This window comes from Dromiciops gliroides, chromosome 2, assembly GCF_019393635.1.
Source record: "Dromiciops gliroides isolate mDroGli1 chromosome 2, mDroGli1.pri, whole genome shotgun sequence".
In the NCBI taxonomy this organism is placed as follows: Eukaryota; Metazoa; Chordata; class Mammalia; order Microbiotheria; family Microbiotheriidae; genus Dromiciops; species Dromiciops gliroides.
Genome location: NC_057862.1, coordinates 307,436,271 through 307,453,134, shown reverse-complemented (window position 1 = coordinate 307,453,134; position 16,864 = coordinate 307,436,271). Strand labels below are relative to the sequence as shown.

The window sequence follows — 16,864 nt, the reverse complement described above, 5'->3', positions numbered from 1 at the left end:
AGTTAATGCACTGTTGTTGGACCTGTGAATGATAAAGCCATTCTGGAACTATACACAAATCAGCCACCACTGCTAAGCCTCTACTCCAAAGAGAAGAAAGAATAAAACGGGGAGAGCATCTTTGTTTTGTGGTGGCAAAAAGAAACAAAAACCGAATATGAAGGGAGTGTCTATCAATTGAGAAATGGCAGAATAAGCGAGGCCAGATGAATGGGATGGAGCACTATTGTGCTGGAAGAAACAAGGAACCAGATGATCTCAAAAAGATACAAATGCTTATGTGAACTGACATAGAAGAAAGCAGAAGAATAATTTGTAACACTAATATTATAAAAATGGAAAACTTTGAGTTTTATAAACTAATGAAATAAGTGGAACTAAAAGAACAATTTGTGCAGTAACAACACTGTAAAAACAAACCACCATGAGAGTGATAAGAACAATTATCAATAAGTAGAATGAGCATTCATGGGGCCAGGAGAAGGGAAATGAAACATGTTATCCATTAAAAAAAATGACAGATTTAGGGTACAGATAAACACACACATATTTATATTTATATTATATATGGCCATTCAGGGGGGTTGTTTTGCTCCATTATGCATAACTGTTGAAAGAAATTTGTTTTCTTTTTTTCCTTTTATAGGTTGAGATTGAAAAAAAAAATTTCTGTGAATTTTTTAAAAATAGAAATGGTGCCTTGGACATAAGACACCAAATAAATGTTTAGTACAAAATAAGAAACAAGAATAAGCTATGTGATATGGATTAAAATCTAATGGGCTTAGCTAAGCAATTCAGAGTTATAAATCAATATTGTACCAATTGGATTTCCATGGAACCTCATTCTAAGTGCCATTAATTTCTATCATATCAGTAAAACCTTCAACTAAATGATCAATTCATTTTACAGAGAAGGAAACTGAGGACCTGAGATGGTCACAGAGGGAGCAAGTGGCAGAGCCTGTACTCAAATTCAGGTCAGCTACTTCCAGACCCTTTATTCTATGCACTCCACTCCACTCCATTGGCAAACCACTGGCCTAACATTAAATTACATGTATTCTGCTTGCAGACCTCTCAGCTAAAATCTGGAGTAGCCACAAGAAGGCTATCTATTGCTGATGCTTCAGCAACTCATGAAGACTGTCTACTAAGAAACAAAGAGATTTTTGATTTGCAATTTGTTAGTAGCAGGATCCACATTGACAAAAGAAGTGATCTGAAGTACTGTAGCAATCGTTACTATCAGATTCCCATTGCTGTAACTGGCATCACTATCTACTGGATTGCTGTCAGTTTCTGAAAATGATCAATTTAATAAACTTAAAACTGAGCAGCCCTATTGTTCTGGATACAATGTCAGTTCAAGAAGAGAAGTTTAAGCAACAAGGTGGCACATTATATCCTAAGGTATTTGCTGCTATAAGTTACCTTAAGAGTAATTACGGGGCAGCGGATAGAGCACCGGCCCTGGAGTCAGGAGTACCTGGGTTCAAATCCAGCCTCAGACACTTAACACTTGCTAGCTGTGTGACCCTGGGCAAGTCACTTAACCCCAACTGCCTCACTTAAAAAAAAAAAAGGTAATTATGCTACCAACTTCACTGATTTGGTTTTTATTGAAAAATACACACAAAAATTTACCACATAAGCATAAAGATGAGAAGGCACAGTGCATTTATATGGCAAGTTATTGAATTCAATTACAATGAAATTTAAAGTCTTTATCACTGATAAATTTCAAACTTTTACTTAAAATGGCAGTTAACAGAAATATATTGAGTTGGCTGGATGCTTTCTAACATCTTAAGTATTCTTTCATACTTACAGAAAACATTTTGAATAGGGTTCATAGAGGGAGTCCAATTAGACAAGGCCTGGGAGTGGTTCAGTTATGCTTTGATGATCTTAAGAAAAGAATGGAAAGAGAAAGGAAGAGGAGGAATACATTGGGGGGAGGGGCTGGGTGTGGAAAAGAAAGGATAGGGGAAATTATCTCACATAATCAGGGTTGTACAGACATCTAAACAAACAAGGGAGGAGGGTCGTCAGTCTCATCTGAACTGGTCAAAAGAAGGAAAAACAAACACACACACACACATGCAGTTGGTTACATAAATTAATTTCACTTAACAATGAAAAGGGGGGCGGGAAAGAAGTTAAGGGAGGGATTAGTCCCAAGTGTAAAAAACCTAAAGGAGATACAGAATCTAAATAGCTCTTTTGGAGATAGAAAAAAAAAGGGAGTCTGAGCAGTGGCTCATAAATTGGAGGAATGAATGAACAAGTTATAGAATACCTGTGGATGTTAGGAATGGCAGCATGGAAACTTAAGTTAGTTTGAACACCCTGGGAGAATCCATGTCTGTAAATTATTGTTATAAAGTAGGAGAATTGATGATTTAGCAACCAAACTATAAAGGCACCTGACCTTCTTAAGATCCCACAGAAGAAAATAAAATGGTTCCTACATTGCAGTGACCTTACAGTGATTTTCTTGATCACTAACCCCCAAGTTCACCCAAAGCATACTCTTGACATAATGTGATATATGGTAATCTCCCAATTGTTTTCCATTTGTTAACAGTTTCTAAGTGAACTTAATGGGAAGAGATAAGTAACAAAAATATCCCTTTCCATCTATGCACTTAGGGCTATTTTGTGATGTTGTACTTTATTTTTTGCTTGTGAAATGATAAATGTCTTAGCTTCATTCCATTAAGTCAAACTACTCTTGCCTCTGTCTTATACACAGGCACAGAACTACATTTGCATAAATTTTAAAAAATATACCCCAGACAGCCTGCATATTTGTTAAGGAATTCAATTTCCCTTTCATATACTTTTGTTTTATGTGTCTCACCCTAAAGGTAACGCCTGAATTCCATTCTGCTACTGCAGAATTCCTTTTGTTCTAAGTGATTTGAAGAATGCTGCAGGAGAACTTTTGTTTCGGGTAGGTAGTAGTATGCCTATAGTATGTCTGCAAGGAGATCTGCAAAAGGCCTGGAGACAAATCTCAGGACACACAAAACCTAACCAGAAGAAGGAAACCTCAGGAATGCAATATCCAGCAGGGAAGTCTTTTCATTTAGATTTCACATTTTGTTGTTGCTGTTTACTTTAAAGCACATAAAGAAAGATAGGGATCTTGTTTAGACCTGCCTGTGAAAAAATTCTTTACTTCAATGGAAAAACAACAGAAGGCCAAGATTTCCCAAAAAAGCCATGGCTGCATTTCTGGCACCTGCCTGCAGGTGATTATATAGCAAATATATATAGCTGTTGTCTAACCTGGCTTTTCCCCACATTAGGCACTTCTGGATAATTAGAGCCTTGAGGCTTTCATACATACAGACAATGGATAAGTCTCAAGGAAGGTGGCTAGAGAGGCATTGCAACATTGATATGCAGAATACATTCTAACACTCCAAGATGTCACTGCTAGAGCAGAGTATCCTGGACATACTTAGTCTATTGTTTCCACTGAAAATTTCCTAAATTTTATCCTGCATATGTGACAATCAGTTCATTTTATCCCTATTGTTACAGGGATACAATTACAATGGTCATCCCTCCTTTCCATGCAACCACATGGCTCTGTGAATCCTGGAAGTTTCAGAGAGTGTTTGAATGCATTCAAAGAACACTGGAGGCATTTGCTAAATGGAGAATGCATTTATATTTACTCAACTCTGAGGACATGGAATTGAAATTTATCTCAATGCAATAAAGACTATGAATTTCATTTGATAAATGTTTTCTATACGGATGCAATTTACTATGATGTTACTGCTTTATGTTTACATAATGAAATCAAATATTTTTGTAAGGTAAATTACCCAGATTATTTTCTAGTTCATAATTAAATGGCACTTATGAATTTCCTCCCTGTTTTCTCTCTATGTATCAGACTCAGAGAATAGATTTTTTTTTTAAAGAGGCAGTTCCATTATCATTTAATAATGTATGTGAGGGAAAAGATTTTTGGTAAGACCTCCTTTTAGAAAAAATAAATGTAAGGCCAATATCCAGGGCTACCATCACCTCACAAAAGTTCCCCCTTTAAGCAAAAAGTGCTCCCAGTAAGCTGGTGGCTTTGCATGTGTTTTTCAACATATGACAGCAGAACTTTGTAATGCTTGCCAATCAGACATGAAGCTGAAGAGTCATGGACTATCTCCCCAGAGTCAGAGGGAAAAATATTCTCAACTCCAAATAGCAGCCAAATTCTTAAATGAACACTTCCGGTTAGGAGAGGAGAGAACAGGAATTACTTGGTACAAATCTGACCCAGTACTGAGTAAACAAGCAACTCCAAATTCACGGTCAGTTTGTAATACACCCCCACCCCCCCACACACACTTTAAATGACAGATAATGATATTGCAAGTGGTAATATTCTAGGCTTTTCTTATTATTTGTTATAACCCATATGAAAGTGTATATATACTCATAACTATAATTATATATATAGTTACATATAGTTATATGAGTAAATGATCTTATTACCTGAGACGGCCAGGAAATCATCAATGGAAGTGATGTCATCAACAGCATCTGTTAAAACCCGGACTTGCTTTTCCCACTGTTCTTTAAAAAGATCCATGTTCTCCTGGGCCAGTTTACTTTGTGGTTTTGCAGCCAAGGCCAATGCAGCATTAATAACCTGAAAAAAGATGTCAAAGAATGCACATTTAACCTCATTTTTAGTGGCATGCAATTAAATCAGACAAGTTATACTTGGCTAGAAAATTTAATAGCTATGTTTTTTTCCCAAATACACTCTTCCAGAGCTATACTCTGCCGGAGCAAACCCATGGAGGTAACTGGCCCCAAAATTGTCCCAATGTTCTACTTTAATCCCCACATTGATGGAAAATTTTAATAATAATATATCTTTCCAATTGCAATGTTGTGTAGAATGGTTGGTAAAGCTTTATTTTATATAATGAAAGGTTAATAATACTTCCTTTATGATGAGAAATACAATTTCCTCTACAAATGGACTTTTGAAAGGACCTTAGAGATAATTTAGACAAATCCTGCCATGTTAAAGGTGAGGGAACTGGGACCAGGATAGTTCCGGTGACTTGCCTATGGTCGCAGTAAGAGCAGTATGATAAATTTAATACAGAGAGCACTGAATCTCAATCCAGGGCATAAACACCAAGTCTTCAAATACAGGATGGACTTTCTAATCAACAGCAAATAAGCTACTTTAAGGCTCAATTTCGTTATTCTAGGGGAATAATATAACATTGATTATGCCCACACATGTCACTTAAATTCTCAGTGATGCAGCTAAGTTGTAGAGAAGATGATGACCTATACTGGTAGAGGGTGTGCCTTACCAGGAGGTCCTTACACTAATACAATCATACGACGGGTTCCTAATGCTTGGAAAGGTTAGTCCAACCTAATCTAACTCTAATAACATGGTTTAATGGCAATGATGCATAAACCAGTCCAAGAATGGAAGATAGTACAAATAGGACAATTTAAAGGAGATATTTCAAAACCAGCCCAAGATTATGAAAAACAGCTTTATAATTTCACTAACTACAGGATCTTATGGATCCTTTAGGATCTATGTTTTTTTAAATGTTAAAACTTTTAAGTGACCAACTTGTGTGAATATTACTACCTGAAATTAAGGTAACTCGATAATGGCTATGTGTTTGAGTAGAGATGGAAAGTAAGAGTCTTATGAACCTATTTAATCATGTCCAGATGCCTTTTGCTTCCACTTCAAAACATCATCTGTACTAGATTTCTACATTCCCTATGATACACAGAACCCAAAGAACAGACAAGAGAGACAGAGACAGGGAGGGAGGGAAGAAGGAAGATTGGGGGGGGGGGGGAGTAATGGGAGGGGCAACAACATCAAATGAGAAAATGGCTAAGAAAAAAGCCATTGGAATTAGCCTTTTAAGAAACCACTGGTAACTTTGACTATACTAGTTTTAATTTAGTGATGAGATCAGAAGCCACATTGAAGGACTGGAGCAGTGAGAGAAGCAGAAGTAGAGGTCTTCCTTCCCTCCCATTACTCCCCCCCCTACTCCCTCCCAACAGAATGAACCAAGTTTCCATATACCATGATCCACCATACTGAGATGATCATATACTGCTAAACAAAAGGCAGCTATTCCCAAATATCATGCGTTGCCCATGTTTCACCATTATATACAGTTATTGTATCAAGTACCATGTGTTCCATGGTGTGGTATTGACGACTAAGTGCTGAAAGTTTTAAAACTTGCTTCATTATTTATTTATTTTGAAGGGGCAATGAGGGTTAAGTGACCTGCCCAGGGTCACATAGCTAGCAAGTGTCAAGTGAAAACTTGCTTCATTTGATAGGAAGATATCTTTGGACTACTCTATCACAACACAGATCCTAGACATGGGGGGTGTGGGTGGGGGGGTTGCGGAGGGAGGAGAACCTGAGAAAATCTCTCCCAGTCTTACAAAGATCTTGTGAATTACCGGAGACCTCTGTGGATCAGAAATGTGTGAGCATTAGACCTCATTGAATAGGTTCTTGAAAAGAAAAGAATGAAGTGGGGTATTTCTTAGTGAAAAATAGCTACTAGATTTCTAGGTTGTTCTTGAAAATTGCTTTCTAAAGAAACTAAGTTGAATGGAAAAGAGTATTGTCATCCAAAGGCAAGATATTCAGCCCAATGGCATGCTTAAGATTAGTTAAGGATAAAAGCTACAACTATGTTTCCATTTACCATGGTTGTTTTTCTAAAGTTTCTACAGTCTCAAGGCCCAACAGACAGACTGACTGCAGTTGTGATTATTTACTGCTTTTCAGTCTGTCAGTCAAATTCTCAGAATTTGAGCTCCTGCAAATCTACAGGGATGAATCTATACGGCAACAAAGTATGCAAAGGGACAAGTGGAGGAAAAGGAAGAATAAATAACTTTCTAGAATTTGGCTTTAAATTTAGTTTGCTTAGGGAAAAAAATGAGAAAAGTAGTTAAGTGGAGGCTGTACAGAATTCACCCCTCTCATAGTTCCTAGGAAAGGCCTTGCATTAAAACTAGGTTATATGAATTATTTAAAAGCTACTTTTGTATTAACAAAAATGTGCAGGGGCAGCTAGGTGGCACAGTGGATGGAGCACCGGCCCTGGATTTAGGAGGACCTGAGTTCAAATCTGGCCTCAGCCACTTGACACTTACTAGCTGTGTGATCCTGGGCAAGTCACTTAACCCCAATTGCCTCACACCCCCCAAAAAAATGTTTAAAATGTGCAATGCACTCTTGTAGAAGGAGGGGTTTGAGCCAGAGGTGGAGGTGAGGAAGAAAAGCGTTCCAAATCTGTGGGAGCAGCCAGTGAAAAGGTATGGAGCTGAAAGAAAGCCTTTTCTGTGCAAGGAAGAAAAGAGAGAAGGCCAAGTGTCACTGGATTGTAGATTATGTAAAAGGGAGTAAAAAATAAGCCTGGAAGAAAAGGGAGGATCCAGGTGGAAAAGGAAAGTATTAGGAAGGAACTGAAATTTTATTAAATGTGAACTTTAAAAACAATGTTTTAGGGGCAGCTAGGTGGTACAACAGATAAAGCACTGGCTCTGGATTCAAGAGGACCAGAGTTCAAATTTGGCCTCAGACACTTGGCACTTACTAGCTGTGTGTGACCCTGGGCAAGTCACTTAACTCTCATTGCCTTGCCCTGCCCCCCCCCAAAGTTTTGGAGTGGGGGAGACCTCTACTTCTGCTTCTCTCACTGCTCCAGTCCTTCAATGTGGCTTCTGATCTCATCACTAAATTAAAACTAGTATAGTCAAAGTTACCAGTGGTTTCTTAAAAGGCTAATTCCAATGGCTTTTTTCTTAGCCATTTTCTCATTTGATGTTGTTGCCCCTCCCATTACTCCCCCCCCCCCCTAGTCCTTACTCTCTGCATGTTCATTCTTTTTGCCCTCCGTATCTTCATGGCCCTCTGCTTTCCCAGGAGAGAGCCCTTGGGTATCTGTGCTGTCCCCTTCCTTTCACTTCCAAGGTCCTCAAGTTAGGGTTATCTCTGGTGTCAATGGGAGGCTCTGCTAAGCTGGTGCTAGCTTTACAGGGAAAAGGGAGGGTGGCAACTCCTTTGCTACTGACTTCAGGCAGCCTTTTTGTGCAGTTCTATGGTGGGAGAAGTCACTGTGCTTTCCCATCAAATTTTCTGATCGTTAGTTGGTCAGATGTGGCTTCATGGTTTTGTTGGAGGCACCCTAATCTCTTCACCAATTACCAAGTCTCCTGTCTCTACAACATCTTTCAAATCTGATCTACTCCCATCACATAACCATCAATCTAGTTCAGGCCCAACCCCCTCTCACCTGGACTGTTCCAATAACCTCTCACTGGTTTCCATGCCCACTGCTTTTCCATTCTCTCATCCATCCTCCACTTCAAGAGTACTTCTAAGGCACAAATCCAACTTTATCACTTCTCTACTCGACAAACTTCAGTAACTCCCTATGACCTCTGTTTAAACTCCTCTAGCATTTAAAGCCTCTCCACTTCTGGTACCCATCTAATTTTCAAGTTTATTTACATCCAGGCTTCGCACAGTGCTCCAGCCAAACCAGCATACTAGCAAACTCCCTCTCTACATTTGCTTGCTTAGTTTTAACTCCATCATAATCTTCATTAAGGAATAAACATCAGGATAAACTCATTGTGGAGATTGCTCCAGCTTTACTATCCAAACCTAGTACCCTGAATAGCTTCTGTCTCTGCTTACACTAACATGAGAGTGGGACAAAAAACTCCTTCCCAATCTTCATCCGCCACCAACAGCTCCATCATCATCTTCATCACATACCTGCCCCCCCCAATACTGTTTCCTTTTTGGGTACCATCTTCCCTCATTAGATTGTAAATTACTTTAGAGCACAGACTGTCTTTCTTTTTCTTCTTCATATCTCCAACACTTTATTTAGCTCATTGCTGTTGTTATATTTTGTTTCAAGTCTTGCCTGACTTTCCTGACCCCATTTGGGGTTTTTTAGGCACAGGCACTGGAGTGGTTTGCCATTTCCTTCTCCAGCTCATTTTACAGATGAGAAAAGTGAGGCAAACAGGATTTGGTGACTTACCCAGGGTCACAAGCTATGACAAAGATTTATTTTATTTTTTCCAGTTACATGTAAGGGTAGTTTTCAACATTCATTTTCATAAGATTTAGAGTTCCAAATTTTTCTCCCTCCCTCTCTCCCTCCCTCCACAAGATCAAAACCAGGTTATATATGTATTCTTCTTTTTTTTTTTTTGGTGAGGCAATTGGGGTTAAATGACTTGCTGAGGGTCACACAGCTAGTAAGTGTTAAGTGTCTGAGGCCGGATTTGAACTCAGGTCCTCCTGAATCCAGGGCTGGTGCTCTATCCACTGTGCCACCTAGCTGACCCCACAAGTATTCTTTTTATCAGTTCTTTCCATGGGGGTGGATAGTAAGCTTCATCATTAGTCCCTTGGGATTGTCTTGGTCAGTGCATTGCTGAGAGTAGTGTGATGTTAAAAATCTAAATTATGTGGTCTCCTTAAATTAAAAGCTTTAGCACCAATCTTTGGGCATTAAGAATTTATTAAAGCATACCGGGTATTCACGTGGAGTTCAGAAAGTTAAGAAAAGGCCTATGTAGCCTAAAGGTCCAGCCTGGTTGGGTTCTTCCTCAAGTTCTCTGCCACCAGCCTGCTTCAATCACGAACCCCTCCTCAAACTGAGTGAGGAAGCTTTTTATAGGTCCAGAGCACAGGAGGTCCTTATACACTGCTTCAAGCTGATTGGTTAGCATCATCCAAATCCATTGGTTCACTGGACTTGAAGGTGGTCTCAAGTTAAATTCAAAGTCTTTAGCTTCTGAGAACAATACCTTCTTAAGGGCTAGCCAGGTATGATTACAATCTAGTTAACTTGAAGTTGGCTAATCAGCAGCCAATCACTCTCACTTAATTCAATCAATTTAGATTAATCTCCAGGTGAGCCTTTGAGTATCTGCTAAATCCCATTATTTTATCACATTAGTTAAGTCAATCATAGTTGCTCATTGAACTGCTGTCGCTGCACAATGTCTTCCCAGCTCTGCTCACTTCACTATGCATCAGTTCATGAGTCTTTCCAGGTTTTTCTGGGATCATCCTGTTTGTCATTTCCTATAGCACAAGACCACTCCACCACAATCATATAGCACAGCTTCTTCCATCATTCCTCACATCACTCCCTTGATTCTCAATTCTTAGCCACCACAAAGAGTTGCTATACATATTTTTTGTGCAATTTCCCCCCTTTTCTCTTTTTCATGATTACTACTGTTAACTATTTCCCTTCCATCTTATTCCCTTCCCCATGATATTTATTCTATTATTGATCTTCTTTCATCCTATCCCTCTTCAAAAGGGATTTGACAAGCTACTGTTTCTGAGGCCACATTTGCACTCAGGAAAATGAGTCTTCCTGATTCCTGGCTTGGCACTCTATCCACTACCTACCACGTGTCTGACCCACTTAACTCATAGTAGGTACTTAATAAACATGTATTCTATCTCTAGCTTTTGTTGTTATTGTTGTTGCCAAAGGGTACACAGGTAGCAAGGAACAGAAGTAGGATCTGAACCTAGACCTTCTGAAATCATCATTCTTTCCACTGTGGCACACTACTATTGTTCAACTGTTTTCAGTTGTATTTGACTTTTCGTGAGGCAAATTGGATTAAGTGACTTGCCCAGGGTCACATAGCTAATAAGTGTCTGAGATCAGATTTGAACTCAGGTCCTCCTGACTCCAGCTGGCACTGTATCCACTGTGCCACCTAGCTGTGTCTGGGTGAGATATGATTCTCACAAATGAGGAAACTGAGTCTTAAAGATGTGAAATGCTTTTCCTAAGGAAACAAAGTGAGTGTCAAAGGCAGGGTTCTAATCTAGGTTTCTCAGGCCTCTGATACCAACACACTTTACAACTACATGATGCCACTTTTAACAAGAGCATATGTCCTCAGAACAAAAGTAAGAATCCAGCTCACCAACCCTCAAACCTGGGAAACATGTTTGAACATTACATGTCCTGTACTGAAGTTATCATTTTAATTAGGATTGACTAGACTGTACATGTGAATCTTTTTCAGACTTTAAGATCATTTATATAAATACTCTCAGTAGGTGTGATCAGCGTATGTTACCATCTGTTTCAGCTGATATGTGAAAGCATTGTCGCTTTTCAAGCATTTCTAAACCAAATGTGGAACCAAAGACATTAAAAATAAAGTGCTGATATGGTAAAATGGTAAATTTTAAAAATGCCAGTTCTCCAGAAGTCTGCTTAAAAATGATTCTATTCACTGTGGTTGTCCACAAAAGCTCCAAATTTGGTGACAAGACTTCTTTCTGTGCAATTCTAGACAGATTAAACTGATGGCTGAAAAATGTCCACCAGATAAAACAATTCTACCATTACACTACAGAAAAGATTAAGATTGCTTCTAAAAGGGCCTGTGATGAAAAATGCTATCGACCTCCAGAGAAAGAACTGATGGAATCTGAATGCAGATCAAAGCATAATTTTTTTTTAACTTTATTTTTCTTGGCATTTTTGGTCTGTTTTCTTTCACAACATGGCTAATGTGGAAATATGTTTTGCATGATTGCACATGTATAACCTTGATCAAATTGTTTGCCTTCTCAATAATGAGGGAGGGGAAGGTAGGTGAGAATCTGGAACTCAAAAATGCAAAATACTAAGGTTAAAAATTGATTTTATGTGTATTAAAAAAACAAAAATAAAAATATTGGGAAAAATGGGGTGGGAGGGAGAATCAACACTTAGGAGATCTCAGTTAAAAAAAAACCCACAAAAACAAGGAATGCTTCTAAAAATACATTTTCCAAAAGGAAGGTGACTTGCTTGCTTTAAGGAGAGACCAATCATTCAGCAGTGGTCATTTTAACTTTTTGAACAGGTTCACAAAATAAAGCATTCTAGAGCTTCCCTCTGAAAGGAGGGCTCACAGAAGACAGGCCTAGAAATTGGCTGGATGGCTATGGGTACATTGCAGGTTCAATGAATATATTTATATACACACCCAGTCACCCAAAATAAGCAACCAAGATTTCATATTTTATATTAATTTCAAAATCTTTCCATCTTTATACTAAACAAGATGTTTCTAACAAACATGCCCATCCCACCATACTTTAAATGGTAACCCCCTCTCCCCCCACTACGGTGATATAAGTTGTATGCATACAGGTCAGGTCATGTTACTCTGAACTTCATTTGTTTATTTTTGCCATCAGAGACAATTAATAAAACTTTGTAGCTATTGAATTTGCAAAGTTACTCAAAGGGTCCTCCAGCACCAAAAATAAAATAAATTACAAGATTTAGCTATGAATTGCTTGGTAAGGCAGCGATGCCACTTGATCAAACTACTCAACATCTAAAGCTTTAACAACTGTAGGGGGAAAGTGTGGGGCATAATTTAAGAATGAAGGTTCAGAAAAATCTGTTAATCTAATTCCACGATAACCCCAGTTCTCAGTGGGCTAGAGACTGGTTGGTTGGCTGATGTCTGATCTCAAAGAAGACTAAACTGACATCTCTATGCTGGAGTCAAGGTACAGTATGTCTCCTGTGGCTGATCAGACCAGTATGAGTTCTCTACCAAAGGCTGGATGCAAATAATCCACATGCCCATTTGGAGTGAAGATGTCTCTACACTTGCACATCCCATGCTTCTTTTGAGCGAATACAATCTTAGTTCGCTCGTAGAGCACAGTGGCTCCTTTCATGCAAGCATGTCATGTTAAGCAGTCCTTTGCTAGTGCCTCCCATGACACACCAAAGTCTTCAGAGACCATGAGAGTGCCCTTGTGTCACTTCTTCTGACCTCCATGTAAGTATCTGCTTTGTGAATTCTATGTAAAATAGTCTTTTAGGCAAATATGTGTTTGGCATTTGAAAATTGCCCCCTGTCTATGTAGATGTTCCCTAAATGCCCTAATACTGATAAAAGTCCTGAGGAGCTATACCTGTCATCTTCCCATATAGGAATTCTTAAATTCTCTCTCCTAAATATATTTTCCAAATCAGTTGTTTTTCCAATGAGATATTTTAAATTTTTTTTTTATTCTTTTGACTTCAATTCTTATTGTTTCTTGAGGTCTCAGGGAATCATTTAGCTTCTATTTGCCCAAATCTAGCTTTTAAGGAATTCTTTTCTTCAGTAAATTTGTGCCTCTTTTACCATTAGGCCAATTCTGTTGTTTAAGGGGTTATTTTCTCAATTATTTTTTGTGCCTATTATACCAAGCTGTTAATTTTTCACAATTTTCTTGCATCCCTTTAATTTCTTTCCCAATTTTCCCTCTACTACTCTTATTTTTTAAATTCTTGTTTAAATTCTTTAAATTGAATTCTTGTTGGGTTTAGATCCAATTAACATTTTTCTTGGGGTGGGGGGCAGCAGCAGCAAGGGTGTAGCTAATTTTCCCATTGTTGTCTTCTGCTGAGTTTATGTCTTGGTATTCCCTGAAACCATAAGCAGCTTTTTTTTAAATTACCAAATTCTTTTTTCGTTATTTATTCATTTTCCTAGCCTATTTCTTGACTTTAAACCCTATGTTAAAGCTGAGCCCTCCTCACCTGGAGATGGAAGGGGCTTTATTGTGCTGCTATTTTCAGAGCTAGTTCTGGGGGTCTGGACATTTTTGGTGCTTCCAAGATGGTATGATCCTGGGAAAGTAAGTGCCCTCCTGGTCTGCATTCTGGTCTTTACCCTGAAATTGCAAGCTCTATTTGCTCCAATTTGCTTTGGTACTATGTTCCCCTGTGACTACCAGCACTGTTCTCTGACGTGGAACTACAACCCAGAAATGTGTATGGGCAATAGTTGCCAATCAGCACTAGCTGTACCCAGTGCCAGCAATGTGTTCCTTGTTATCTCTGAATTTTTGTACCTCCTTTTCCATTTGGAAGATTCTGCTTTTCAAGGAATTTCTTTAGTGAATTTTTGTGCCTCTTTTACCATTAGACCAATTCATTTTTATGGTGCTATTTTCTTCAGTGATTTTTTTGTGCATCTTTTACCAAGATGTTAATTTCTTGTCACAATTTTTTTGTATCACTCATTTCTTTTCCCAATTTTTCTTCTACCATTCTTACCCTTTTCTTCTAGGAATTCTTGCTGATTTTTGGTCTAATTAGCATTTTCCTCAGAGGTTTTGCCTGTAGCTGTTTTCATAGAGTTATCTACTTCTAAATATATGTCCTGGTCTTCCCTATCCCCTATGAACTTTTAATGGTCAAATTCTTTTCTTAATTGCTCATTTTCTCAGCCTATTTCTTCACTTTGAACTTTAAAGTTAGGCTGTGCTCACCTGGAGGTAGAGAGGCACTGTCCCAAGCCTTAGGATTTTTTATGCTATTTTTTAGAGCTATTTTCAGTGCTTCCAAGGTGCTGTTAACCTGGGAGAGGTGTGGTCATTGCTCTCCTACTATGTTCTGATCTTTAGTGAGGAAGGAACCCTAATTCTCTGTTGTCCCTACAGCTTCAAGTGCTAAGCACTCCTCTTGGCCCTAGAACTGTGGCCATGAACTCTGTTCCCTTGTGATCAATCTTAAGTGCTCTTCTTCACATGGGAACTGTGACCCAGAACTGCTTACAGGCAATAAAGTTGCCAATTGGGGGTAGCTAGGTGGTACAGTGGATAGAGCACCGGCCCTGAAGTCAGGAGTACCTGAGTTCAAATCTGGCCTCAGACACTTAACACTTACTAGCTGTGTGACCCTGGGCAAGTCACTTAACCCCAATTGCCTCACTTAAAAATAAATAAATGAATGAATGAAGTTGCCAATTAGCACCAGCTGCACCCAGTGCCAACAAAGGGACCTCTATAATCTCTTCCTGATCAGTTGCCTCACCCTCTCTGGGCAAAGAGCTCCCAAAGCCACTGGTGCTGTATGTACTGAGGTTGCTTCCAAGGCCCACCTCTGGTATTCCTTCTGTGCTCCAAAATTTGATTTGAGGTGTTATTTTAAGTTGTTTAGAGGGGAATGTTGAGATGCTTCAGCTGGGTACCAGCCTGTACTCTACCATCTTGGCTCTGCCTTTATTCTAGACTCTTGACACCATGTATCCAATCACCTTTTCTGCATCTACAGTCTCTTGCCATTGTCCCCTTTTCACTATTCACCAGGCTACCACTCTGTTCAGACTTTCATTCTATTGCAATGGCCTCCTAAATGGTCTATCCTTACTGCAGTGGATACTCCACACTGTTACTGCCTGAACCTAGGTCTGACCATGTCACTCTCCTACTCAATAAGCTCTGGTGTATCCTTATTACCCTATAGCATAAAATAGAAAATCTTTACTTGGTTTTCATGCCCTTCATAACCTGGTCCCAATCTACCATTCCAGTCTCATTTTACATTGTTTCCCTTTCTTTCTCACACATGCCTCTCATCTTCTATTTCAAGGCCTTTTTACTGACTATTCCAGGTGCCTGGGATGCATTCCCTTCTCATCTTAACCTCACAGAATCTCTCAAACCTTTTAAAACACAGAGAAAGTAATGCCTTCTCCATGAAACCTTTCTTGACCCTCTCTCCCTCCCATGACCAGCACCGTCCTAACTACTTCTTTGTGTGCATTCTGTGTATACTGATATCTACTTGTTGCATTCCCTGACAGAATGTTAAGTTCCAAGCAAGTAAAAACGGTTTCATTTTTCTGTTTTTCTTTAGTTCCCAGTTCCCAGCAGAGTGCCTGGCACATGACATTTATTTAATGTTTGTTCACTGAGAAATTAGTGATTCATTTTTGTGGGAGGGGAGAATTCCTATCAGATAGCTGCTTGAATGGGAGCAGACAACCCAGCTTTCATGTACTGCTAGAGGAAAATCCTTATATATGAATGAGACCAAATAATAATTAAGAAATCCCAAGAGAAAATACAGTGAGTGACTTCTACTCCAAAACTACACAAGAGATCAGTCAGAGGGCAAAAAGGAAAGCACCCCCAACCCCCAAGTTCTGCTCCCAGGCCTACAAAGCATTAAGAAATATACCAAAACAGGCCTAGAGTAGGGGGGAACGTGCCTTGAGGACCCTAACACTCTGCCCTGACACACTAGAAGGCCCTAAAGATCTCTGAAATTCAAAGATTCAGGGATACTTATCCTAGACAAATAGAGAACAGATCAGAAACCCAGGGTGAGACCAAGCAGACAAGCACCCCATTCACAAGTACAAGCTGGGACAGGGGCATGGACCTGGTACAAAGCCCCAATTCAAGAACTGAGATTGGGAAGATGAGTAAATCAAAGAAAACATCAATCTATATTTTTTAAAAATCTCTGCAAAATATATCCCTGAAAAGGAAAGTGTGCCTCCATAGCAACTGTACCATAATGGGGAAAAAGGATTTTCCATAAGGACTACATAAATACTTAGAAGAAACAAAGCAAGACATAAAACTGAAATAAAAGCTCTGTAGGAAAGAACTGGAATGAGAATATTTAGAAGAGAAATTGGAAAGCCTGACCAAAAGTAATGGATTTCCTAAAAACTGGAATAGATTGAACAGAACTGAATGACTATGAGATGGCAAGAAATATTAAAACAAGATATTGAAAAATATAAAGGAAAATGTAAGCTGGTATGTTTTAAAAATCTGACTGTAGAAACATGTCATGGAGAGATAATTTAAGAATGATTGAACTCCCCCCAAACAATGATTTATTAAAAAAAAAAAAAAAGCCTGGAGACAGTATTTCTATAAATTATAAATGAAGACTTCCCAGATCTATCAGAACCAGAAAAAATATTGCAAGCATCTAGACAGAAGCAATTTAAG

General features: G+C 38.8%; 1 protein-coding gene across 1 annotated transcript in view; it reads right to left on the bottom strand.

The window, feature by feature from the left end:
- Positions 1-16,864, bottom strand: part of CTNNA1 (catenin alpha 1) — a 134,729-nt gene that overhangs the window by 11,867 nt on the left and 105,998 nt on the right. Inside the window, 1 exon segment of the mRNA XM_043985392.1 lies at positions 4,516-4,672. Within this exon segment, the coding sequence (XP_043841327.1) occupies positions 4,516-4,672 (157 nt within the window).